General features: G+C 41.0%; 1 protein-coding gene across 16 annotated transcripts in view; it reads left to right on the forward strand.

Moving 5' to 3' along the window:
- DOCK9 (dedicator of cytokinesis 9) overlaps nucleotides 1-27,296 on the forward strand; it is a 285,850-nt gene that overhangs the window by 150,425 nt on the left and 108,129 nt on the right. For all 16 annotated transcript variants that reach the window (XR_009697557.1, XM_061171127.1, XM_061171131.1 and 13 more), the window contains exons 6-15: nucleotides 1,333-1,428; nucleotides 2,431-2,565; nucleotides 7,821-7,995; nucleotides 8,923-8,990; nucleotides 18,271-18,345; nucleotides 19,669-19,809; nucleotides 20,128-20,331; nucleotides 20,732-20,854; nucleotides 24,313-24,395; nucleotides 24,994-25,116. Coding sequence is in view for 15 of the 16 variants with exons in the window: in XM_061171127.1 (XP_061027110.1) it covers nucleotides 1,333-1,428; nucleotides 2,431-2,565; nucleotides 7,821-7,995; nucleotides 8,923-8,990; nucleotides 18,271-18,345; nucleotides 19,669-19,809; nucleotides 20,128-20,331; nucleotides 20,732-20,854; nucleotides 24,313-24,395; nucleotides 24,994-25,116 (1,223 nt within the window). In the remaining variant the exon portion in view is untranslated. The remainder of the gene's footprint in view (nucleotides 1-1,332; nucleotides 1,429-2,430; nucleotides 2,566-7,820; nucleotides 7,996-8,922; nucleotides 8,991-18,270; nucleotides 18,346-19,668; nucleotides 19,810-20,127; nucleotides 20,332-20,731; nucleotides 20,855-24,312; nucleotides 24,396-24,993; nucleotides 25,117-27,296) is intronic.

The raw sequence follows: 27,296 nt of genomic DNA on the forward strand, positions 1-27,296 counted from the left end.
TGGCCAGAGAAGTGTATAAAGAGAGCTGGGCATTAAGGTGACCGTGTACACTGAGCAAGGAAAACCTAATAAAAAGTTAGTGCTGCCCATCTCCACATTACTTATTCTTCCCTACTCAGTATTAGATGCCTAATTGTGAGTGTTAACAGTGTCCATGGTACCAAATTATTTTAGAAACCACTTTAAAAATATTCTGGGAAGAGTAAGTGGTCATTCAAAATGAAAAATAAGATATTAAAAACTTGGTGCTGATTAATAGTAAGAGGAGGACCGATTGAAATAATGCACATAAGAGCGCACACCAAACTGTAAAATCCTAGACAGATAAGTTACTTCTGTTATCACTAATAATAACAACAGTAAAACCACCAATATCAAAATTGAGGTGGTCTCAGACAAAGCGTAAGACAGGTCTTTCTGCGGTTGTCTACTTGATTACAAAAATAAACATCATAATTAGACTGGTCCTCAGGAGGTGTGAGCTGGGTGACCTGACAGTGTAGTCCTCTCTTCCTAAGGCGCCTACTCAAGTGTGTACTGGACACAGTCTTAGGGGGCAAAGAGGCACAAGGCAGAGATCTTAGGGTGAGGAAGGGGCGGGGGTCAGGATGTGGTGGAAGATTTGCCACATTGTGTATTTGTGTGTGTGTATATTTCATCTGTCTGTCTGCTTATTATATGTGCAAATATAAGCCTGACTTATTTATAGCAGCAGCTGGCAGCCCCATGCCTTTAAACCCAGATCTCAGTGTTCGGGTCAGAACTTGAGGAAACATGTTTCTTTACTTTTCTAGCTGTTGCCCTTCACTTTTCTCTCTTCTCCTTTCCTCTCTCCCTGTTGTGGTCTTGCCTCTCTTTCCCTCTTTTCTGTTGCCCCAGCATTTTATCTCTGCTTTCTTTATTGCCTGCCTCATATTTCCTTCCTTTCTTATTCACCTTTCCCTGAACTAAGCATCTGGGAAGTTTTCCAGGAATTTGCTTTTGTCCTCCAACTATATGGGAGTGTAATGTGAAAACATTTTTCATCAAACCAGGCGAGACCTTACAACTTGAGTGCTTAAGTATGGTATGTACTTTTTGTGGCTCGTTAAACACTTAAAATACTTGGGGGGAAAAAAAAAACTTGGACTAGAACAAGCTTTGCTTTTTAATGGACTAGAGTTTGCAGAAATTTAGGCTTGTTCCCCCTCTTTTATTGATAAGTGGACACAATAGGTGTTAGTGCCAGATGGTTACTCCAGTAAAGGGGCGAGGAGCAACCTGGTATGAATTGAGTGCATTTCCCGTCAGTGATAACGGGAGAGTGATTGTGGTGTTGCACTTGTCTCCTAGGATGCTGCTTCCCTCGGCTCTCAGAAGGGTGGGATCACCAAGCATGGATGGCTGTACAAAGGCAACATGAACAGTGCAATAAGCGTGACCATGAGGGTAAGGAGGCCCATCACCCTGCTTTCCCCTTACTAAGCCCTTTTTTTCCTGTGGGTCTTGGGAATGGTGCTCAAGATGAATGGGCATGCTGTTTTTCCTGACAAAAGTGACATTGTCTGGTTAGTGAGATGCCTCCCTGGTGATCGGTGATCGACCCCCACTGGTACAGCCCCATTTCCACCCGCTCCCCTTGTCACCCTCCAACCACCAGCGTGATGAGATCATCGTAAGGCTGGTGTGAAGGTGCAGTCGCCTTACAGCCTTTCTTCTCCGTATTGACTACAAAAGGGATACTTGGTACCTCGTAGAACATCACAGAGGGGCTACACCTAAGCACTTTCATGGAGGTCTTCCTGCAACAAAATCAAGAAAAGCGAAAATCAAGGACTAAAGGGAAAATGGTTAAATTGGAAGGGGGTTGTCAAGAGAAAAGTAAAACTAGTGTAAAAACTATTCAGGAGAGAAGTAGGACCAGTGAAAGGCCAGAATTAATAATAAAGAGAAACAATGGAAGTGAGGTAGGATGGGCAGGGGATAAAAGTTAAATCAGGGGAAATGCTGATTGTTGTAATCCTGAGGCTGGAAAATCGTCCAGTTCCGTGAGGCAGAGAACAGTTCCTACTCTGTGTGAGCAAGACACCCTGGGGATTTGAGAAAGTTTCCATCCTTCTGAGCTCCATCCCAAATTAGACTGAGCTCCATCCCAAATTAGAATTCACTGCACCACTTCTGGGTGGTTATGTAAAAATCTCTGATTCTGTGGGTGAGAAAAATGACCCAGGAATGCTTAGTGAACCAACTCCACAGAATTTAAATTCAGTAAAATTATTAGATGTGAGGGAGAGTCTTAACTCACCCAGTTACCTGGGGCGCTGGCCAGAATTAGATTTGTTTTGGAGAGAACTGAAATGGTTTTTACATAGGGTGTACTTGAGAGTTATTGAGAGAGATTGTGTCTGTTTTCATCTTGAAACCATAATTATGTGTGTATTTTTCTCTCAGTCGTTTAAAAGACGATTTTTCCACTTGATTCAACTTGGTGATGGGTCCTACAATTTGAATTTTTATAAAGATGAAAAGATCTCCAAGGAACCAAAAGGATCAATATTTCTGGATTCCTGTATGGGTGTGGTTCAGGTAAATATGAAACGAGTTTTATCGTTGAGTTTTCTCATTTGTAAAAGTACCATCTATGAATTAGCAGATTTAAGCAAACACTTCAAAAAATGGCAATATTCGTGGTAGAAGTAAAATAGCAGACTTAAAAATGAGTTAAAGGCTTGTTTTTCATCATTTTAGAAGATAGTGGGTACAACACACAGGCAGAATTATGTTGTAGGAGGCCCGAGTGCTCTGCATATGAGTTTTTATGTTTAAAACCTGGCTCAGCTACTTTTTTTTTTAATATAAATTTATTTATTTGTTTATTTATTTTCGGCTGCATTGGGTCTTCATTGCTGCACGCGGGCTTTCTCTAGTTGCGGCGAGCGGGGGCTACTCTTCGTTGCGGTGCACGGGCTCTAGGCACGCAGGCTCTAGAGCGCAGGCTCAGTAGTTGTGGCGCACGGGCTTCGTTGCTCCGCGGCATGCGGGATCTTCCCAGACCAGGGTTTGAACCCGTGTCCCCTGCATTAGCAGGCGGATTCTTAACCACTGCGCCACCAGGGAAGTCCTCAGCTACTTTTTAACTGTGTGACCTTGGACTGGCTATTAACTGAAGTTTCTTCACATGCAAAATTCAGATAATGATAATATTTCCTTAATAGGGTAAGAGGATTGGATGAGTTAACTTGGAAATATTCGGAACAGTTCTTAGCATCTCTGTGATGACTTTTATCATCATAGTATCAATGGCACAGTAGTATATTGGCCAAGAGACTGGGTTTCAGATTCAGACTGAGTTCAGATCCCTGCTCTACCACTTACAGCTCTATAACCTTGGAGATATTTTTCAACTTCTCTGTGCCTCAGGTTCCTCATTTGTTAAATAGGGATAATGATAGTACTGAATACGGTTATGGAAAGGATTAATCAATACATGTAAAGAGCTTAGAACAGTGCTGGCACATGGTAAGCATTCAGCCAATATTAGGGTTGGGGTTAGGGTTTGTTATCATAGTGCTGTTACAGTTGTAGAGTTAGTCTTAAAAATTATTTTAATTATACATGATACATGAATGTATTTGTATTATGAAATGTTAGACAGTACAGGTAGTGCGGAAGTCCCTGTTGACCCCCATCTCTCCCTTTCTCAAAGAGCTACCATTACCAGTTTGGTGTGCCTTCTGCCATGCCTTTGTAGAATTGCCTTTGAAAGCAGGTTGGCAGTTTCCCCATCTGTCTGTTCGTCCGTCCATCCATCCATTCATCCACTTCCCTCCCGTTTTCCAGGAAGATCTAAGGCAGCAATTTACAAGGATACATAAAACTCAGGCTAATATAAATTTAAAGTGGTGTGAAAGGAGTCAGGGTAGGGAGGAGATGAAGTGGGATTAAGTTCAGGAAAAAGCGTGTATTTTAAAGACCTAACACCCACTATGGTGGGTGACAAACCAGGCTCTACGCTTTCTAGCTTGGAGACCCGTTCAGTTGCACAGTGTCTGTAGATACAAACAGTCCAATTAGTCAGAAGCTGCCCGAGTGATCTCAGAATGAAGCCCATTCAGACGTTTCTCTTGGGGGCCCTCATACAGAGGGCACTGTGTGATTAATGAACAATCTTCTTGACGGCTCCTCACAACAGACGCAGTCACCGTTATCAGAGAATTCTTCCTTAAAATGGCTCAGTGTTCGCCGATGACATTAGCCCAAAGCTCGGGTCTCTAAGAAAGGTTGTTTTGTGGGGCCAATGTGACTAAGGTTAGAGACACAGCTCTGGTTTGACCCTCAGGTATATTTGCTTATGCATTCACATGCTTACTTAAAATTAAATTGCATTTTCATCCAAATAATACATTCATCTGGTTTAAATGTCAAACAATACAGAGAGGTAGCACTAAAGGCACAGTCCTGCCAGCATCACCTCACTTCACCTACTCCCCACTCCCTGAAATGGTCATTTTCAACTTTTTCCACTGTTTTTTTTCTTGGGATTTGCCTCCATATTGCTAGATAAGGAGTGTTCGCTTCTCTTCATTCATTAGTTGTGGACATTATGTGATGCTGGAGAGGATTTTAGCTCCTGCAGCCCTCCTTCCTGCTCTAAGCTGGACTGACTGCTTCCTCAGCCTCTGCACAGTCACCATCCTGGAAATTCCCTTTGCTGTCCTGCCTGTGTCCGATTCCTTGTTTCCAGGATCCTATGTCGTCTTCTTTCTCATTTTCCTTTCTTGTTTTGGAGGAACACATCCTCCAGGAGCTTCCTGGAAATCATGTGTAAGATCTTAATTTTTTGAGAGTTAGATGAAATTTACCTTAGAATTTGAAGGCATTCCATTGTCTTCTAGATGCTTGTGTTGTTTTGGAGTCTTATGCTATTCCCTATTCTTCACAATCTTCTCCTTATCGCTTATCTATGGTGACCTGAAATTTAGGTTATTGTGTCTTGATTTTGATTTTTTTGGTAAGCTTTTTTGTTAAAGCATGACATAAGGAGAGAATAAACATGTAATGAATGAGTTTTTACTAAGTTTAGATCTCTGTTATCTATTTGTGCTGAGAAGTCTGTTCTTGTTCTGGAGACTCTGTCCTGCATGTTCTCGCCACCTGGGTCTTCTGAACTCTGGGCAGCCTCCTCAGTTAGCAAGACTGTTGGACTCTGTTCAGGCTCACCTTCCTGGGTCCAGATATGGCCTCCAGGCAGAAAGTGATGAGGTGATGGTAGGGCTTACCTCATCTATTTCCTTTCTATCAGGGATCACAGGGCTGCCCTGATGGTTGCAAAATACCTAAAAACAGTTGTTTCCTCTATTTTGCGCAGTTATTTCTAGTAGTTATGTTGGGAGAATAAGTCCGGACCTTGTTGCTTCATCATGGTCAGCATGGAAGTTGGGGGTCCAAACTCAGATGGCTACAGGGGCCAAGCAGATAAATTAAGTGAAAGAAGAGGCCTGGGTGTAAAGCGATAGGGAATGCTGGGGACTGTGACAAACTGGAGCACAAGTGGTCCCGTTTAAAGGGGCAGCTGATGTGCTGGGTGGCACTGCCAGCTCAGGGCTGCCAGATCATCTGGTTCAAGAAAACCAGAAATACAAAATTTTAGTTAAATCTTGGTATTTTTAGTTACTGGTGACTAATTTAAAAACAACAACAAAAAAACCCCAAAAACATTGTGCAGGACCAAACCCTAGATCAAGGTGATAGCACCACTTAATATTCATTGAGAATTATTTTTGCATCAACAGCTAATTGGTACATGGCACTCTCAGCTTGTAACCCAAACTCAGCTGAAAGCTGCCACTGTAGAAACCAAATTATATCAAAGTATGTTTATTCACAGCATAAAGGAAGGAGTACCAGAGCGAATTGTCAATGACAGTGAAGTAACTTCTTGTCTGGGATTCCCAAGTGGGAGTTTCATTTGTATTCTTAAGCTGAGAGACCTTTTCAGTTACATTTTAGTTGAGTTTTCTGGCACTGACTTTAAAAAAATGTTTAAAGCAAAACTAAATATATTTGGCAACCTCATTTGGAAAGTAGCAGTAATTACTTTTGTTTTATAAGAGTTTTGTTGCCTGTCTTCAGCAGAGTATAGATGATTTACAGTACGGAGTCCCCGATCACTCAGTCTCTGGAATACATTTCGGAATCAAAGGTTCTGACTTCGGTGGCCATCCCTTCCTTCATGTTCTTTTTGCAGGTGTGGCTGACGGTGTTTACATTTAATGAATTGTGTCTAAGGCTTCAGCATGTTTAAATAATTTGCTTTTATCTCCACATCTGTTTGTAAGCTCACCTCCAAAAGTTGTGGCTTAAGTATTTCAGGTTTTTTTTTTTAATATTGCTTTCGGACATTGTAAAAAAAATTAGTTGATTAATGCTGTGAGTTCAAAGAAATGCCTATACTAAAATTTAAAAATAGACCTGAAAAGAATCCAGTTACGAATCTTGAGCCCTAAAAGTATTTTAGAACCTTGAAGTTGATTACACTTATTTTGCAGATAAGGAAACTGAGACTCAGAAAGAGGAATAATTCAGAATCAAGGCCTAATGCTCACCCTACTTGTAACTTATCTTCATAGTAATGAGTAGGTGAGGAGTGCAGGGGAGAGAACTCCTTTCATATCTGGCCTTTGACCCTTTCTCTGACTCTTGCTGTGAAGTGAGGTGTGAGGCCTGTGCACCGTGGTCTGCATGCGCTGCTGGGAGCAGTTCTCTCCTGAGAACCATGCTGCAGAGGTCACAGAGGCGACTTTGGGAGGGCGACCCTGTCCCCGAGACATTCGCTGAGAGCCCCCTCAGGGACTGCGGCTAACCAGCTAGAATTTTAGTGGGCGAGGGCTCTGCTCGGACGCCGCACATTGGTGGGAGTTTGTGATGTCACGTCCCTCGGCCTGTAACTACCAGAAGTCTTGTGTCATGTTCCTTGGAGCTGAACCTCTATCTAGTGCAGTCACCAGGGCGATTTTACCCCCCAGGGGATGTTTGATAATATCTGAAGACATGTTTTGATCTTCACAACTGGGGGGCTATGCTACTGACATCTAAGGAGTAAGGCCAGGCTGCTTCTAAACAGGCTACGGTGCACAGGACGGTCCCCATATCAGTTACCGGCCCCAAGCGTCAGTAGTGCCAAAGTGGAGAAACCCTGGCCTCGTGTACATTCATCCTTCGTCATTTAATGCACATGGACTGAGGTTTTTATACTTTGAGTAAGATACCCTTTCACAGGCATAAAAGCTGGAGGCATGAGGGAAGCTGGAGGAAGGTAGACATGGTGTCTAAATACCTTTTGGGCCTCATAAATGACGAGAAAGTTCCAGGTAAGGAAATCAGACATATTGATAGATAATGGTTTGCTTTTAAAATGTGATACCACATACTACTTCATTAAAAAAGATAGGAGCTAGAGGAACTGAAAATTTTCAATGAAATTTCATTCATTCAGATATTTTTCAAGAGCCTATTATTTGCCAAGCAGTGTTCTAGAAATAGGGACGTAGCATTGAACGAAAGAAATCTCTGCTCTGAAGAGCTTCCATTTCATTGGATGGGACAGACAACAAATAAATATGTAAAATGTGTAATGTGTCAGATGGGAAAATAAAGCCATGAAGAAAATAATTCAGGGAAGGTGGATACGGATGGGGGTTTATTGGGAAGGGGCTTGCCTTTTTAAATAACTTGGTCCGAAATGGCCATGAGAGTACCCATCAGCAGATAATAAAGAGAAGAATTTTTAAGGCTGTTCCAGTTCTTCTAACATGTGTCTCTTTACCCTTTTTCTGTTTCAGAACAACAAAGTCAGGCGTTTTGCTTTTGAGCTCAAGATGCAGGACAAAAGTAGTTACCTTTTGGCAGCAGACAGTGAAGTGGAAATGGAAGAGTGGATCACAACTCTGAACAAGATTCTCCAGCTCAACTTTGAAGCTGCAATGCAAGAAAAGCGAAACGGAGACTCGCATGAAGGTAGGCAGGTATTGCTTTCCCCAGCTGCATGCACACTCTGCGGGTGTCTTCTCTTTTGCCAGAGGGCACAGGAAGTAGCCAGATTACTGCACAGGTACATGGAGGTGGGACAGACGTGAGCTCCTTACAGATAACCTGTCAGCAAAGATTTTGTCCCAGTAGAATGTCCTACCCTGACATCATTTGTATAATGAGAAGAATCACAGCTTTGGAGGCAGAAAGGAATACCTGAGTTCAAGTCCCAGCAATACCATTTTTCAGCTGTGAGACCTTGGGCGAGCCACTTAACGTTTTCAGAGCCTTGGATTACTCTCTTGTAAAATGGGAATAAAAACGGAACTTGCTGGTTGATAGGAAGATTAAACAAGATAATGTATCTCAAGCACCTGGCATAGAGTCGGCACTTCAAATACTAATTATAGTTTTTATTGTTATCATTAATCATATCCTTTGGAATTTTCAAGTGAAAGTTAGGATGGGCAGAAGCCACAGATTAAATTGGTTGGGAAAATCTGGCTATGTTCTTAACAATTCATGTTTTATTTCAGGGCCTTGGACAGGTGATTCCCAACTCTGGCTGTGCCTTAGAAGTCCCTGGAAACTTTTAACAAGTACTGTTTCCTTTGTCCCACCAGAGATTCTGGTTTAGTTGGCCTGGGCTGGTGCCTGGTGGGTGTGGCCATGTGGGCTGCTGTCCATAGCTCTTGACAGTTCTGGTTAGACACTGTCCGTGCTGCTCCAGCCATCAAATGTTCAGCTCTCACCACTGGGCCTGGCATCAGCATTTTTTAAAAGCTCTGAGGTGTTTCTGTTGGGTATCCAGAGTTGAAAACCACTGTGTTAAAGGGCACATAAGAGACTCCTCCTGTTTTAAATAAAATGCTTTCAACTATGAGTGACTTAGGTAATCTGTTTTGCTGTTTTTAGATGATGAACAAAGCAAATTAGAAGGTTCCGTTTCCGGTTTAGATAGCTACCTGCCTGAACTTGCCAAGGTAACATCATCTTAAATCTTCTGCTCTTCATAGAATGATATTGAAATGATTAACAAATACATTATAGTAAATTATTAAAATCATGTTGTAGTTATTGCTATTTTTTGACTTCAGTATTTGGTGAGGTGAAATACATTGCTGACTTAAGTCGGATTTGAGTCTGTTTTCCAGAAAGTGCCTTACAAAGTATTCTCTTTTTGTTATTCTTTGTTTTCCCCACATAATATTTAATACCACATTAGAAGTATTGAAGAAATAACCAAGGTGCACAGGTAAATGTTTCCATAGTAACATGTTACTTACTATGTTCACACATACGCTTCCCCTATTCAAGTTAATAGAGACAATTCCAAAAAGGATGGATAAGTAATAATCTTGTTACTGAACCAAAGAGGGTTGCCTGAGTTATATGAATTTTACCCGGGTCCGTCTGAATGAAAAAAAAAAAAAAAAAAGTTATACCTGTTTTTTATAATCTTGAGAAACTCAAAAAGTTACTGAAAAGCATGAAGCTCAAAACAACCATATTCCCACCACCCAGATTCAACACCTGTTACTGTGTTGTCTTTTCAGCTTCAACATTTTTTAAAGAAATAAAAATACCAGTTATACTTGAAATTCTTTTTTAAACATCATCTGTACTCCATTCCCTTCTTCCCCCACAACCTCAACTAGAGACAACCACTATTATGAGTTTTCTGGAAATACTTCCATTTGATTTTCGTATATTTACCAATATATCTATCATAATAATATGTGGCTGTGTTTTGTACGTTTAACATATTATATAAATGCTAACATATTATTCTGCACTTGCTTTTATTTTTAAATTAGCCTTGTTTTTGAGATCCATCCAAGTTGGTATATAGATCTAATTCATACCCTTTATTGCATTGTGTAAGCATTTTATTTTAGCAGTTCTATTATTTCCAATTTTTTCTATTACAAACAATGCTACAATGAATATCCTTGTACTTGCCTCCTTGTGTGCATCTCTGAATAATTCTTTTTAAATGAGAGAAATATCCTTGTCTTCTTTGGCCCTCTATATTCTTACTGTTATTGCCTTTCTATTCTTTTGTGTGTGTGTGTGTGAATACAGTGAAATAGAGCCGCTACACACCCGTATCTTAAACACTGTAATAGAAAACATGGTTTATCTATATACCATTATAAGTAGACTAGCATTCAACATTGACCTTTACTTTAAGACAACATAGCTGTTCTAAAATATAAAATCTCCCTCCCTGGCTAGGACTTTAGAGCATTGTTTTTCTTTAGCACTTGACTGTTACCACAGTATCTTTTTAGTACCTGCCTATTAAAGCTAATCTTAGTGCTGCCATTGTAACCTCCTTCTAGGCTGGGAAGAGTTTAGCTTGTGTGTTTGTGCTTTCATGTTACGAACTTCTGTGTGTCATATTTTGCATTGAGATTCGCTTTTTTGTTATGTTTTGAGGTTCATGATTTCTCAAAGCAAAATGTCTGTTGAAACATAATATATGTAGTGCAATCTAGAATTTAAAAAGTTAACTTTCTATACTTACTGGGTGAACACAGTGGATACCTAGGAGAAGACTCATATTATTTGAGCTTAATGTTGATTAATTAGAAATGTTTTTTTTCTTGTGAAGACGTACAGGAATTGTGCCTTCCTTTCTTCTCTCACTGCCTACTACTACCTGGCCTTCAGAATTCCTTGATCCTAAGACCTAAGGAGATATATATCAACATATTTATTCTTTTAAAATATATATATACATATTTATAAAACATATTTGAAGCTGTTTTTCAAACTGGTGGGTAATGACCAAGTGAGCTGAAGCTATTTTAGTTGGTAAAAAGTAATTAAATTGGTTAAATCAAATTAAATTAAATTAATTGGTTTCAATCTCCATTTCTCATTTACTTTAAAATTTTTTCTTCTTTTTTTATTGAAGTAGAACTTACATAGAGTAAAATGCTCAGGCCCTAATTGTATAGCTTGATGGATTTCACATTTGTACACCCACATAACCCCCATCCATATCAACGAACATCTCCAGCACCTTAGCAGACTGTCTTGTATCCTCCCTCCCAGCTGACATTCTCATTGTTTTGACCTCTATGACTGTAGATTAGTTTTGACTATTCTAGACCTTCCGAAAAGTGGAATCATACATATGTACTCTTTGTGTCAGGCTTCTTTAGCTCAACATTATGTGACCCAGAATAAAAAAATGGATAGAATTGAATAGAGGATATTAAAGTGTACTGCCTTTAATAATGATAGATATTATTTAAGATATATGTGTAGGGCTTCCCTGGTGGCGCAGTGGTTAAGAATCCGCCTGCCAATGCAGGGGACACGGGTTCGAGCCCTGGTCCAGGAAGATCCCACATGCTGCAGAGCAACTAAGCCCTGGCACCACAACTACTGAGCCTGTGCTCTAGAGCCCGCGAGCCACAACTACTGAGCCCGCGTGCTGCAACTACTGAAGCCCTCACGCCTAGAGCCCGTGCTCCGCAACAAGAGAAGCCACCGCAATGAGGAGCCCGTGCACCGCAACGAAGAGTAGCCCCCGCCCGCCACAACAAGAGAAAGCCTGCACGCAGCAACGAAGACCCAACACAGCCAAAAATAAAAATAAATAAAATAAATAAATTTATTAAAAAAAAAGATATATGTGTATATCATGCATATATCATATGTTGATATATATATGTAGAAAGAGAGTGAGTGTGTTTGTGTATTTGTGTGTTGGGTTGTGATGTAAATGTATTTCTTACTGTGGGTCATGGTCAGAACCTAAAAAGTGCAGCGTTATAAGGGACTTAACAGTTGTTTTTTTTTCCCCCAGCTCTCAAGTGTTTTTAAACCATTTTAATTTAAGAAGGTAGAAAAAGTGCAGAAGGTAATTTTTCGAAGAGAAAAAAAAAGAAAATTAAGATGTGCTGTTATCCACCAGCATGCTGCCATCCCACTTGTGGGGCAGGTGTCTGTTGTGATGCCTCTTGTCCGCCTGCTTGGTGGCAGAAGTGCAGTGTGAGGGGCTCAGGCACCAGTGTGCCCGGCTCTCAGCCCCTTCATCATCCAGGGCCCCGAGTGTGAGTGGTTTTGACTATTTATAACCCCCTCCAGTGTATCTGGGGTGGGGATCATTTGTACCTGTTAAGAAAGGAAGGAGGTTGATTGATACCTGGTCATCCTGATTTTAGAAGGAATGGATTCCAGAGTGTGAGATTGAATAGGGGTGGGAGGGCGTGTGGGAGGGGGAGGGAGGCTCGAGTTGCACAGCTAGGCAAGGAGGGAGAGTTTAGTCGGGGTGAGGAGGTTAAGAGGCCAGTACCAGGGAAAGGTCCATGGGGAGATCAGGCCACAGTTACGTCAGATTGCAGAGAAAGGACTAGAACAGTGGGGGCAGGCAAAGGTGTAATTTAATGGCAGGCTCCTCTCAGGTCAACTCCTCTTTCTGCTTCTTTCATCCTGTTGCCCCGGCTTTTGTTTTCCACTGTGACGGAGACATAACCAAACAGGATATGAGCGACAGGAAGTTGTTTTAGTACAAAAATAGCTGGTGTCTCATTGTGGAATGTGATGGAGGGGCCCTTGACATACAGCAGGAGTGATGTGGAATTAGGTTTTCAGAATATTTTGTATATTCTTGGCCCTTTTGTTGCTTGTACATTTAGTACTGAACATCTCTATTGTTTTCTTATGGGGACACACTGTGTATACCCTAAAACCTGTTCTTTTCCTCCTATTGTCTAAAATGGAACCAAACATATGTTTGCTCTAAACGTAACAGCATTTATAGTATTAGAGTACATAGTCTTATAAACATTTTTATGAAATACACAAACTGTAGTTAAAGGTAGTTAATTGGTTTCTTCCCTACAGTGTCAAGGGGTAATATGATCATGTGGTAAACCCGATTACTATTTATTTGATAAATATTTTTTCTGGTTACATTTACCTTAGGTAACATTGGAATGAATATATATATGCGTATGTATATATATCACCTCCTGTGTAAAGGTAGTATGAAGAAAACCCTCATGCTCCCACCTTATATTTTCCTCCATAGCTTTTCTATTTTTGAGCTCTTTGTGTACTCAAAAAACAGCTGCTCTCTCTTAATTTGGCCTCCCCATGTGGTTCGTGTTGAACCAAAATTGCTCCCCTTCTGTTACCTTGTAACTTCTTTATAGTGAATGAATTTACCTTTCTTGGTAAATCTTCCACAGTTGAACACAGGCTAGAGTCTGGTGTCTCAAACTTTATGGTCTCATTGAGGTTGAGTAAGCATCAGGGGGCCAAGTTCAGCAGTGCTTGTCAGAACCCGAACAGTTTCACGGACACCTTCTCTGAGTTTTTAAACCACATCTGTAATAAATACTTCCTTCTCTGTATCCTAATCCAGAAAATTATGTCATTGTGTTATGATACAAAGGAATCGGCTAGGGTTGTGTTTGTGAGGTCAGCTGGTGTTCCATTTCTTGGGCTTCCTTATCTAGAATGCTTTATTATAGCTTTGTGACACAGAGGATGAGATGATGGTCCCTAGGAGTTAGATATCATGGAAGTAGTGGAAACAAATCATGACAGCTCTTTAAATTAAAAGTATGTATTCTGGCTTCAAAGGATTTTGCTAAGTCTTCCTGTTTGCAACCCATTCTGTTTAAATGAGCCAACAGTCAACACAGTATTTTCCTGACGAGCCGTCCTCAAAATATGATGCTCTGGCCTTCAATTGTTTTCCCTGCTCAGAGATAAACTTAAGACGCAGGGTATGCCTAAACTTTATGGTAGTTCTTCTGGAAACTCTTGAATGTTTGGTTCATAACTGCCTCTTAAGACAAGGAAGAAAACATTGTCAGGGTGTATCATTAGTGATTAAACTTAGGGAATACAGGAGTGGGGGGAATAGCCTTTGTTTTAGACAAATCATTCTCTTCTGTAGTATCTGAGAAGTGTCAGTTTTTACAGAGAATGGCTCTGTCATTGTCACTTTTCTCTCTCCATTTTCCTCTATACTGAACCCAAAGTATTAGACGGGCAGTGGGTAGGACCAGCAACAGGGTTTGGGGAAGAACCAGTTGGGTTCTTCCTGCATCTATGGTATGGATTGACCACAGGTTATTTTAAGAGCAGAGCTGGTCTCTGTCACTTTGAGAAGTGCTGGACGGCATAGTCTGTGGGATATTTTTTTACAGCTATATTTTGTGGGCTCTTAGACTGTGAAGGTACTTATTACAGGAATTTATTTTATTGTCTTTACTAAAATTTAAGTGAAAATAAATGTACTTGCTATAGTAAGTAAAAATATTCAAAGTTGTATAAAGAAAAGTTCATCTTTTCCCTTCAACCTTCATCCCCAGATTCCTGAGAGCACTGATGTTATTAACCTGTTATAGTTGTTTCTTTACCAGACCAGTTGCTCATGGAAACATATTTACACATATGCAGTGTTTTTAGTTATTTTTAAAAATATGCTCATGATATATACATTACTCTGTAACTTGTTCTATCACTTAAAATTTTTTCATAGATGTTCCCTTGGGGCCATAGAGGATCTAGTTCACTCATTTTCATAGCTGCATAATATTCCAAATATGGATACTGAACACTTTATTCAGCCATCTCCCTATTCATGAGCATCTAGATAATTTTCAGTTTTTAGCCTCTACAAACAGTGCATAATAAACATCATGACATATTTATAAGCTGAAATACTCATGCTCTTATTTCTGTACGAGGAATTCCCCAAGGTGGGATTTCTGGGTCACAGTTTATTGTGCTTTTAGTGCTTTAAATATTGCCAGGTTGCTTTCCCAAAAGGTTGTAACAATTCATATTCCCATTTCTCTGCATCCTCACCAGAGGAGTGAAAAATGATGTTTCACTGCTTTAATTTGTATCCCACTGTTTAGTAGTGGTATTTTTCATATTTTCGTATATTTATTTGCCATTTGGTTTTCCTGCCTTCTGACTTGCCTGTTCATATTCTTTACCTATCTTTTTCTGGTCTAATGGTTAAAGAATCTGGGCTGTGAAGCCAGACAGCCTCAGTTAGAAGCCAGGTTTCTGTTTAGTGTTGTGAATTTGGGGCAAAGTATTTACCCCTCGAGCCCCAGTGTTTTCTCTTAAACAAGGATAATAATAAGACTTGCCTCCTAAGTTTGTACCAAATTTAAATGTGTACTTAGGCTAACATCTAGCATAGAGATGTTGGCTATAATCAACAAATGTTTGCTTTTATCATTATGATGCTTTCAAGTATTTATTATTCCCTGGCTCTGGGGGAAAGCCCTGCCCTTCCCGAGCCACATTTTCTTACAGCCTAGGTTTTAGTTGGTAATTCTTTCAGACACTGTTTTTCAGGCGTCCCATCTGTTTAAAGCACTCTGGGCCTTGGGAAGGATGGGAGGAACTTTAAGAAGCTGAGCCTGCTTTTCCTCTGTCTCATAGAAGAGCTGTCGGTGTGTGCAAGGTGGATTATAAGCTGTCACGTTATTTTTACATCTAACGTTGTCCCTTCTTCCCCATTAAATGGTTTTTCTAGTGAAGAATATATCCCTTGGATATTAGTGGCAACATCAGGATACTTTGAGTCTATTTTGGCTAGTTGTTGATTTTTTTTTTTTTTCTGTTAATGTGTCTGCATCTCTGTTTGTCCTCTAATTATATAGAGCTCTTAGCAGTCTTTCTTGCTTTATTCATTTCTCATCTCTTACTCCGCTTGAGTCAACAAGCATCTTTCAGAAAGACATGAGGAAATGCATCTACATTAAGAACCCATTGCTGTGCTCCAGTGTCTGAGATCATAGCGTTTGCCCTTGTTGAAGGACTCAAGCAAAAATTCAGGAGAATGCATTACTGTTGGTGGTGGCTCGCAGCACCTAGTACTGATGTCTTTGTTAGGAAACGCCATGGGTTGTATACAAAGTAAAGCAGATTCTTTGGGTTCAGTTAAGTGTATTCTACATGCACGTGTTCTGGCCCTTTTGGTTTGAAAAATTTGGATAAGGGGATGGGCAAGATGGATTTAAAACATTGTCCTACACAACCCCGTCCCCAGCCACAGGCACACACTTTCCTCTGTAAGCATGAGCAGGTGATTTGTAGGAATGCCCCTGAGCCTCCAGAAGCCTTAAAGCTGCAGAGAGAGCATCAAGATAAACTTTGTTGTAGAAGAAGACTCGAGCCATCATCTTGTTGAACATTTTTACTCAGAAATGAAAATAGAGTCCAAGGAGGCTAAGTGGCTTACTCAAGTTCATGCAGCCAGTTAACAACTGAACTAGAGCTAGAACCCAGTTTCTTAGCTGGCATTCTGGTGGTCATTTCATTCCGCTAGATGTAGGTAGTTTGTCAGATATGGTCAGGGTAGAGTTTGGGTCATTGCTAAGAACCTATTACAACAACTACATGACTGAGAAAATTAAGATGCTTAATTTCTCATTGGCCGTGATGAGAAATGTAATAGTAGACCTCTTTAAGCCACCAGCAGAGAGGACAAGACACCCTCTCCCCTGTGGCTGTCACCACCCATTATGTGCTGAGATGTGACTCCTCGTCTTTGGGCAAAGGAGCAGATGAGAGAGGACATTCTATTAAGAACTATGACCGCCAGGAAGAACAGGATATAGATTTAGAGGCAGCAGGTGTGGCGTAACGTGGCTGGAGATGACTTCTATCTTGTGAATGTCTAAGAAGCTTCCTCTTCTCCCGGTTCCCATATCCCACTTCTCCAGCCCCCATCTCTGCCACCATGTCTCTTTCCCTGAATGACTTCTCTTCTGCTGTCCATCCCTTCAAGTGTTGGGGCCCCTGGATTTCTGTCCACAGACTCGCTTTCACACTTTCCCCCAGGGACTCTCACCCACCCCCCAAGACTTGCATCCTCACCTCTGTGCTGATGTTCTCCTGGTCTGTAACTCCAGCCTTCCTCCCCACCCTGTGCTCACGTCCCATCTCTCTGGCTGTCTACTGGATGTTTCCAGTTGGAAATCCCGCAGGCATCTCCAGACTCTACCATCTTCTCCACAAACCTGCTCTTCCTCCCAAATTAGTGGATTGACCAGTCAGCAGGCCACCCAAGCTAGGAAGGTGGTATTTGTTATGGGCCTTGCTGTGAGACTGGGAGCCTGCTGTGATAACTCAGGAGAGACCATGTGGACCTCCTAGTCTTTCCCTTTGTAATCCATTGCTTCAGCCCTACCCGAGGGGTGGATCTAAAATGCAGAACTGGTAATTTTATTCCCTTGATTAAAATATTGCAGGATTTTTTGGATTCTGAGTGAAATCCCCAGACCTTACCATACAAATCCGACTCATTTCTCTACTTTTTTCATCATGTACAACCATTCAGTTGTAATGAATGACTTGATCATTGCTCAGGTGTGACTCGTACCTTTATACCTGTAGTACCTCCTCTTAGAATGCCCTTCTCTCCTTTTCTGGCCAAATGTCCTTGTCCTTCAAGATGGGCCTTCCTCTGGGAGCTCTTTCCTGGCGGCCACCCCTAGTGCAGGTCAGCTCACTGTACGTACGATTTCTTTTGCCATTCATATTGCTGTTTATTTTCTGTCTTCCCAGATGGTGTTCCTTGGGGATAGGAACTGCATTTCATTCATGTTTGTGTCCCTAGCTTGACATAAAATATGTGCTCATAAATATTTATTGAGTGAATCAGCAATTCTCCCCTTGCCTGCTACTGACACCTATGGCTGTCCTTCAAGATACTCCACAGTTTTCTTTATTCCACCATCCAAAACGTATGCCTTCCTCTTCCTTTGCTTGTACCCTCAGTCTCAGGCTGGACCCTAAGTCCTTTCTACCCTTTGGGCTCATTTCCTCTCTCAGTATCTATCCTCTCTGTGCATCCTTTTCATTTGGTCTGAAATGCTCATGTTTTCCTCCTTTTTGCTATCTAAATTCTACCCCTTCATTCAAGGCTTATCACCTATTCCATTACTTTATGAAGCTTTTCTTGATATTAATGCTTAATTATTCTCTTTCGCTTTCTTTGCATTGGTTTTGGCTGCAGTTGATTATCAGCTTCATACTGCCAGGGATCAAGTCTTCTTTTTTTTCCCCATAGCACTTACATTGTGTGCTACATACTGGATAGCCTATCATTGTTCATTGACATGCAGGTGACCATCCAAGATGCGGGCAGAGCTGTCTGGCAGTCTGGCTCTTCAGGATGGGGTAGCTTTCAAACATATTTAGACATCTCTGTAAGAAAAGGGTTTTTTCAATGTAATTTTAATTTTCTGTTTATCTTGTTATCAGAGTACCAGAGAAGCAGAAATCAAACTGAAAAGTGAAAGCAGAGTTAAACTGTTTTACTTGGACCCAGATGCCCAGGTAAGAACTATTTTAATATTTAAAATAGTTCAAGGAAAGAAAACCTTTGTTAGGTTATTTGTTTGTTTGTTTGCATATTTATGTACTTTGGATAACAAGCAGTATAACAATATAGAAAATTCAGGAGAAAGAGGAAGAAATAAAAACAACCTGTAATCTCATTACCATAGCACAACCATTGTGAATATTTGATATTTAATAGATTGTTGAAAATTGAGGGAGGTGTATCCAAAGACACTCTCAAGTCCACAAAGAACATATATAATTTACCCCCTAAAATCACCGTCAGAAAATAACAGGCATCAGTACAGATGCCCAGGCGACTGTGATATTTTCTGACCAGCCTCAGCTCAGTTCCAGATACAGGCCTCGCAGTGCATGCGGTCCACATCTGTGTCCTCAAAAAATCCAAGACATGGCTTGGGAGGGCCTCCAGGGTTGCCTACAGATAGGGCTGCTTTGAGGGGCCAGCTGTTCTGCTGTGTTTCCTCCCATAGTTTCCTCTTCTTCATTTGTGGTCTTTTTTTATAGAACTTCTTTTAACCATTTATCTTTAAAAATAAGTATTTTTCTATGTCTCTCCGCAGACTTCATAACCGTATATATACACATATATATATATTTTTTGCTTTTTGATGATTTTTTGTTTATTGTGGTGAAATATGCATAATATAAAATTTACCATTTTAACCATTTTTAAGTGTACTATTCACTGGCATTTAGGTAGATTCACATTACTGTACGACTATCACCACTATCCATTTCCAGAACTTTTTCATCCTCTCAAACAGAAACTCTGTACCCATTAAACAACAGCCCACCATGCCTCCTTCCCCTCACCCCTAGTAACCTCTATTCTACTTTCTGTCTCTATGAATTTGCCTATTTAAGAAATTCATATATGTGGAAGCATACAATATTTGCCTTTTTAAGTCTTGCTTGTTCCACTTAGCATAATGTTTTCAGGGTCCGTCCCTGTTGTAACTTGTGTCAGAACTCCACTTTTTATGACTGGGTAATATTCCATTGTATGTATACGCCACATTTTGCTTATAGATTTTTCTGTTGATGGACACTTGAGTTGTTCATAACGATAATTTTTAAGCTCTGCATAATGATCCATTGAGTAGATGTCGCATGATTTATTTGACCATTATTATATACTATGTAAATGTATAAAATAGTAATACTGTTGTGAGTAAATTAAGGTATATAGCGTTTCCATATTTTAAGCAATTTCCTTAGGATACATTTATTATGGGATTTTTTTTTTTTTTTTAGTGGGAGCATAATACATTTATATATTTGCATTTTCTTTTAAAGAAGCTTGACTTCTCATCAGCTGAGCCAGAAGTGAAGCCATTTGAAGAAAAGTTTGGAAAAAGAATTCTTGTCAAGTGCAATGATTTATCTTTCAATTTGCAATGCTGTGTTGCTGAAAATGAAGAAGGACCCACTACAAATGTAATTTTCTTTTTAAAAAATAAAGATTAAAAAGCCTATTCAGAGGTTTCAGATGTGCCTGTTGCAGTGCAGCTGGGACATTCAGTCCTAGTTCCTGGTATCAGAGAGGTGCGGTGTTAAATCAGGGTGCCGAGGGTTGTTTCGGCTGCCCGGACAGGATGTTTGTGATACAGGACAGGTATGGAGGCTATTGCTCTTTAGCGGTAATTTATAGCAACAATCATACATAGGTCTAGTCATTTCTTCTTTGATAGCAGCGTTCTTTTTTCCTGACAGTTTGAGCCATAGTGATGGTCTGGATTGTTTTGTTTTGTTCAGGTCGAGCCTTTCTTTGTTACTCTATCCCTGTTTGACATAAAATACAACCGAAAGATTTCTGCCGATTTCCATGTGGACCTGAACCATTTCTCAGTGAGGCAGATGCTGGCCACCACATCCCCATCTCTGATGAACGGCGGTAGGCAGAGCTCGCCTGCCCTGCAGGACATCCTTCACGAAGCCGCCATGCAGTATCCGAAGCAGGTGGGGACAGCGTGAGCCCAGCGGTCACGCCAATAAGGCTTCTCTTGCGCGTGCTATGTAAATACGTAATGAAACTTTGTAATGCACAACTGGGGTAAATGAGACGGTTAATTATATTGACAGCGTATATAATTAGACAGTAAAAGCAAGCTGAAAGAGAAGAAGTAGTTTTTGATTTCTCATTTCTTTTTTCTAAACTTTCTGCTAGTTGCCTCCTCCACCAAATAGCCTTTTTGATCAGATGATGAACTGTTGATGAGTTAACCAGTTTGGCCCTGGGTGCTTCTGAATAGCTATACTGTATCAGTGCTCTTTGCTGCTTGAGAATCTTTAATGTTCATGGGATTTGTTTAATGTGGCTGTAAATTCTACTCATGGGAGAAAATCTTTTGTTCCCTAGGGAATATTTTCAGTCACGTGCCCTCATCCTGATATATTTCTTGTGGCTAGAATTGAAAAAGTGCTTCAGGGGAGCATCACACATGGTGCTGAGCCATACATGAAAAGTTCAGACTCTTCCAAGGTATGGATGACTTGCATGCTTTGTGATGATAAACAGCAATCAGAAAAAAAATATATAGAAATGCTTAAAGAAATCACAGTTAAGCCATATTTATATTCTAAAAGATATAGACTAGTCTCATAGATTGTCTTATAGTTAACCATGTGTCCAATTTTCAATGAAAAGTAGTTCCGTGTGTAAATAAAATACTTCATTTGGCTAGACTATCCTGACATCCTGAAATAATTGGCAAAGGAATTTCCAGCTTAGTAGTAAACTTTCCATCATTAAAAAGTACGTATATTGTATTTAAATAGAGTTCATTCCACTTGTTGGCATGTCTCCGAGGTCCTGGAATTATAAATTTGGGTCCATTTACACTTAAATGTGAGACTGGAGACTAGGAGGTGACCTGGCTCAGATGATCTGGCCAGTAGTGTCAGTAGATCAGGCGCACTTGTGTTTTGTCAGGTGGGGCGGGGCTACGGTGGCAGAGGTGGTGTGACATTAGGTGGAAGAGGGAAAGGAAACGTACAAGATGTATGTTTGGTGTGTTTTCATTACTTTGGTGTTTGTTCATTACCTGGGGAGTGCCTAGGTGTGGACTTACGGTAGAAGTCATCTAGGCCAAGAATACCTCTCACACTCCCAAAAACTGAATATTAGAAGTCATCTAGGCCAAGAATACCTTTCACACTCCCCAAAACTGAGGTTTATGAAGGTTTAGTTACCTGCTCAGTGTCCCACAGCTAGAGTTGCCAACTGGCACTTGACTGTCACTTTCTAGCACATTGAGCTACCTGGTTCCAGTCAGCTGTTGAGTGCTGTCCTGTGCCAGTTTTACAGTACTTTTAGTTATTTAAAAAATTTTTGTATTAGTGGTCATCTGAGACTCTGATACATTGACAAGGACTGGTCAGCAGTAGGAGGGGACACCTCAGAGGCTCTAACTGGGGTTTTCTGAGTGATTCAGAGCTTCCTGTCTTCCTCTCTTTGGCCACTGTACATCACAGGTGTGTCCACCAAGATGCAGGATGGTTTTTAAGGAACAGGTTCCAGGAGTCAGAGACCTGGGTGCTGAGCTCCTAACTAGCCTGGATACATCATGTCACCTCTCTGGGCCCCAGGTGTCCCGTCTGTAGTTGAAAGATGATGTTGCTACCCCCCCACCACCTACATACGAGACAGTGCTATGAGTACTAAATCACTGACGCATACAGGAGGATGTCATTATCAATTATTACAGCTCCAGTCAAGGAGAAGCCCATTTACCCAGGTGCATGGCTTCAAACATATGCCTTTCTGGCTGATAAAAGCAGAGTAAAATTTGGTCTCTGGAGAGAAGCTGTTTTATTTTTAAAATCAAGTCTGTAAAACCTTGGATGAGAAGCTCTTTTAGTTCTTTGATGGTTTGATTAATAATCAATGAATGCCCAAGATAAGATCTACTCCCCCGCCATGTATGCAACACATTTCCAAGGCTGGTATGCTCCAGCTTTGCTACTTCTGCCTGCCACGTGCATGGTTTGAAATTTGGCAGCTCACGCTGGTGTGAAAATCACATACACTTTCCAGTGTCCGTTGAGCATCTGTTGAATTTGCTTCTCCTTCATTACTTATGGAACGTAAGGCTCAGCCATGTGTACATTTTTCCATGCGTTCACACCTCCAATGCAGTAAATTAAAGCAGAGATTAAGACTCAACCATCTCATATAAAAAAATAGGAGCTTCGGTAGAGATTTTGCTGAGGGATGATTTTTTCTGTATATCAAAATGTCTCTTCATGTTTTCCAAGATGGTATAGAACGTCATTTGGAGGAAATTATTGTTTTGGAGGAAATTTTTAGGAATAGTCTCTGTAGGTGTCCACCACGAATAGATTTTCTAAAAAAGAAAGAAAAGGGGGGGGAAAACCCAAAGGGCAAAAATGAGTTTTTCGCTCTGACTTTTATATATATTGTGTTCCATTGATACCCTCAGTAAGTCTGAGAGTTCAGTCCTCGTTCACTACAGGCAAGAGTGAAACTTATTTGAGGCCTGTTTTGGCTTTAAATTTTACGCAAATATTGCATTTTACTCCACAACATAGTCATTACTGTTAGAACCTAAAAATAATCATTTCTACCTGAAAATGTGTAAGTAAAATGGCCACCCCAGGAAGGCAGACCATTTACTCTATGATCCCCGAGTCACCGCATGGACATGCCCCACTTGAAGAAGAAAGGGAGGGGCTGGATGAGCTCCCGACACCTGTTTCAATCGAGAAGTGTTTTCCAAGTCATTCATGAAGGCAGCAGTTCCCCCCGCCCCACAGTTACGGTAGAATCGTCATGTTTAGTAACTGGAACGGATAATGGCAAGTCTAGCCCAAGCTCTTCATTTTTCGGGTGGGAAAGTAGAGCCCAGAGAGGTTGAGTGCTCTAGACTCACACAGCTGGTTTCAGTTTTACTCAGAGACAGAGAGCTCTATTGTTCTCCTTCTGAGTCTTCTAGATGAGCGCTTCTCAAACCTGGCGCACACAGATCACCGGCGGTCTGGTCAGAATGCTGGTTCTGACCCAGGAGGTCTGGGGGGGGCCCAAGACTCTGCATTCCTGACAGGCTCCCAGTGGGGCTGCTGCTGCAGCTCTGCAGAGCACACTTTAGTTCACAGGCACTAGGTCACATTTCCCAAAATTGGTTTGGCTCCGATGTACTTAAGTAATGTAAAAGACCCTTCAACCCCCCGCTCTGACTCTGAATCAGTCACACTTTGTAGTGGTAACAATGCAGTATTCCAGAAGAAGCAAATTTGGGGAAATTGGGTGTCATCTGCTTTAGCAATAGGGGTATAGTTGATGAATAGACCTGCCATGCATACATAGGCCAAAAGCAGATCTGCTTCCCTGTGCACTATGGAGTTAATCCAGCCACCCGCAACAAACCAAAATTAATCATTAGAAGTGAAAGTAATGGTAACTTATACCTAGAAAACAAGAACATAGTGATTGAAAACATTGGCCTAACTTAAGTCAATACCTGTAATGTCTTAATAATGAATATATATCCCCCAAATCTGGGGAGTCTGCATAAGCCAGTGCACATTAGGAGTTATGAAAGCTTAGTATTTTCATTAGTGTTCTCATTTAAACTCTAACAATATGATATATTTGGGCATGAATACCAAGTATTAGTAATTATTAATAACTCAGCGGACTTATATAGCCCTTAGTCATGAAGAAATAGAAAGGCCTATGAAATGGCATGCTTGTTGCTTATGAAGACCAAAGAAAAGACATACATTTTGGAAACAATTTTCATTGGATATTCTTTGAAAATCGCTGCTAGGGAATGTGAGAAGCAGAGTACGTGCACTGAGTATAAGTGCAGCCATGTTCACTGCAGTGAGATGCGCTCGTCCGTGCATCTGATGCTACCGTAAGAGGTTGTTTAGTCTGTGGGATACAGTAACTCATGGTTTTACTCTGATGTCTTCAAGGTTGCCCAGAAGGTGCTGAAGAATGCCAAGCAGGCATGCCAAAGACTAGGGCAGTACAGAATGCCATTTGCTTGGGCAGCAAGGTAAGGAGAACATCTTTGATACTTTTTATACCTTTTATATGGATACAGATACATGGAGATAGATAGTAGACAGACAGACAGACAGACTGACCTATTCTGGTTTTTTTTGTCCAGAGACAAAGAGGATTTAAATATGTAAAACTGAAAAATAAGTAAGCTCCATATCTGAAAAATCATTTATTAGAGACCCAGAGAGGAGAGATGCTAGCTGGAGGATAGCCATGTTGGCACTGGCAGGATGGACACGAGTGTTTGTTGCAGAGCTGGGATTCCAGGTTCCAGCCACATGCCTCCAGCTGGGAGTGGGTGGCAGCCCAGTGAGGCCTGCAGATCCTCTTTATTTGTGATCTCTATTTCCTAAGCATTTGGCTGTGTATGTTATTTCCTAAGCACAAGCCATTTGCTGGAAATGTTTTCTATGTAAATTGAATTAGTTGTGTTCATCCTCATAAACATATTCCATGTCTTTAGATAATGAGATTTCTGCGGGCTATAGCCAGTGGAATAATAATTAGTCTTCACATAGAAACCGGAGTCAAGTTATGGATTTATTTTGGTCATTTGGAAACAGCTTAGACATGTTGTTTTGCTATTTCAGGACGTTGTTTAAGGATGCATCTGGAAACCTTGACAAAAATGCCAGATTTTCTGCTCTCTACAAGCAAGACAGCAATAAGCTATCCAATGAAGACATGCTCAAGTTACTTGCAGACTTTCGGAAGTGAGTCTCAAGGCCTTACTTATTTCCACACCTGAAAAACAGAGGTTGTTGAGTGGAAAGGGAGGAAGCAGGAGCAGTCTTTTCAGTTGCTCAACTCATACACCAAGGCGTGTTGGATGAGCGTGGAACTTTTCCTCAAGTCCTTGAGCAGGAAGAAGGGGTTTAAAGTCAGAAGAGTTACCTGGTTAATTTGAATTGTATAAAGAACGTTATTGGTGGTGCTGCGAAGGGTTTGTTGGGTAGAGATGAGCCCAGGGAGGAAAGAGACAATTGAGGAACCTTTGGCAAGAGGTGGGCAAGGACTCAGCAAAGCCATCGCAAGTGGACATAGGAAGAGGAGGAAACAGGACTAGTTCACGTCGTGTTAGACAGGTGCAGTTACTAGGTCTTGGCTTCCTGATGGGGTGTTAGGGTGGAAGGAGAGAGAAATGGGTGGTAGTCTCAGGTAAATAACTCCCAGTTTTCGGACTTGCACGATGGAGTGATTTGTGGTACCATTAACTGAATGGGTGATGGGGGGAAGGACAGAAACTCATATAGTCCTCAACAGTTCACAGGCATTGTTCTAAGTGCTTTACCTATATTAGCGAGGGCATTTGTTTCCTAGAGCTGCCCTAACAATGCACCACATATTGGGTGGCTTAAAACAACAGAATTCTAGAGGCTGGAAGCCTGAAGTCATGGTGTTGGCAGGGCCTCGCTCCCTCTGAGATCTCTAGGGGAGGATCTGTCCTTGTGTCTTTCATCATCTGGGAGCCCCAGGCATTCTTGGGCTTTTGGCAGCATAACTTCAGTCTCTGCCTCCCGTCTTCACACGGCTGTCTTCCTTTGTGTCTCTGTCTATGAATTTCCTTCTTCTTATAGGAACACATCATTGGATTAGGGCCAACCCTAATGACTTCATCTTAACTTGATTACATCTGTGAAGATCCTGTTTCTAAATAAGGTCACATTCGTAGGTACTGGGGGCTGGGACTTCACCATCTTTTCAGGGAACACAATTCAACCCATGGCAATAGGGCAGAGAGAGGCTGAGTGAGGTGTCCAGCATTGTGCAGCTGGTGGCAGTCAGGTGAGGATCTGGGCCCTTAGCCACCGGGCTGTTCTGGTGCTCTGCTGTAAGAAGTTCACTGCTGAACCTATGACATGGACTTCCTTTGCTAGGGACGTGGGTTTTACAATTTCTCTGGGAAAATTCTGGGAAGGAGACAGAGCTGAGGGTATTAAAAGATAATGAAATGAGAAGAAGAGCCAAGAGCCAGCCAGTAACTATTCTATACCTTAAGTGCCTTTCAGTCTGATTTTTTTACTTGAAAAAATGCATTTCAAAGTAACTATATAAGTTTACCTAGAATTCAGAATGGCTGTTTAGCTTTCTTTAACTTCATTTTCACCTTTTTCTTACTTCTCTCTCTTCTGTTTTTTCAGAATTCTAAACAGAGTCATAATTAACATCTTTCAAAAACCTTTACTTATTGGTAATGGGTAGTGTATTGTTATACATACTGTGTTGTCATAGAGTATTGTTAAGTTTTTATTTGATTTTCAGGAAATATTCAGCCTTGCTTATAGAATAAAAAGTTGATTTTTTAAAAAACTCTAGCCACCTTTAGTTAAATAGATTACAGTTTTCTCTCACTAGCCTACCATGCGATTCTCAACAATCATGATGTAGGTCTCTGTGTACTCACTTAGGAAGGTGGGCTCACTGTATTGGTAAGGAGGAGACAGTGTATCTATGTGACGTCATTTTTGAAAAGAATATATTTCATATAGTTCTTTTTGTATATAAATGAAGAAATGGATAGGCGAATAGCTAGCTAGATGGAAAGATAGAAGGACATAAAAATAGTCATTTGGGTTATACACCAAATGGTAGTCATGGTCATCTCTGAGGGATGGGTTTATGGGTGATTTTTTCACTTTCCACTTTGTAGCTTTCCATGCTTTTACATGAACTTTTTTTTTAAACTAACATTTACCCATATATTCCAACAAAACAGATAGTGAAGTTTTTTATGTGTGATGGGGGTTGGGAGCCCTGTCTCAGAAGTCACTCCCTAGGCTGGTTAGCTTGAAGCTCCCGCCACAGTGGCTGCTCTTTGGGGGTGGCCCCAGCTGAAGGTCTGGCTTCCTGGGTGGAACCTGGAGGGTGGAACTTCACAGGTTCATCAATCAAA

The sequence above is a fragment of the Eubalaena glacialis genome, chromosome 16 (genome assembly GCF_028564815.1).
Source record: "Eubalaena glacialis isolate mEubGla1 chromosome 16, mEubGla1.1.hap2.+ XY, whole genome shotgun sequence".
NCBI classification, from domain to species: Eukaryota; Metazoa; Chordata; class Mammalia; order Artiodactyla; family Balaenidae; genus Eubalaena; species Eubalaena glacialis.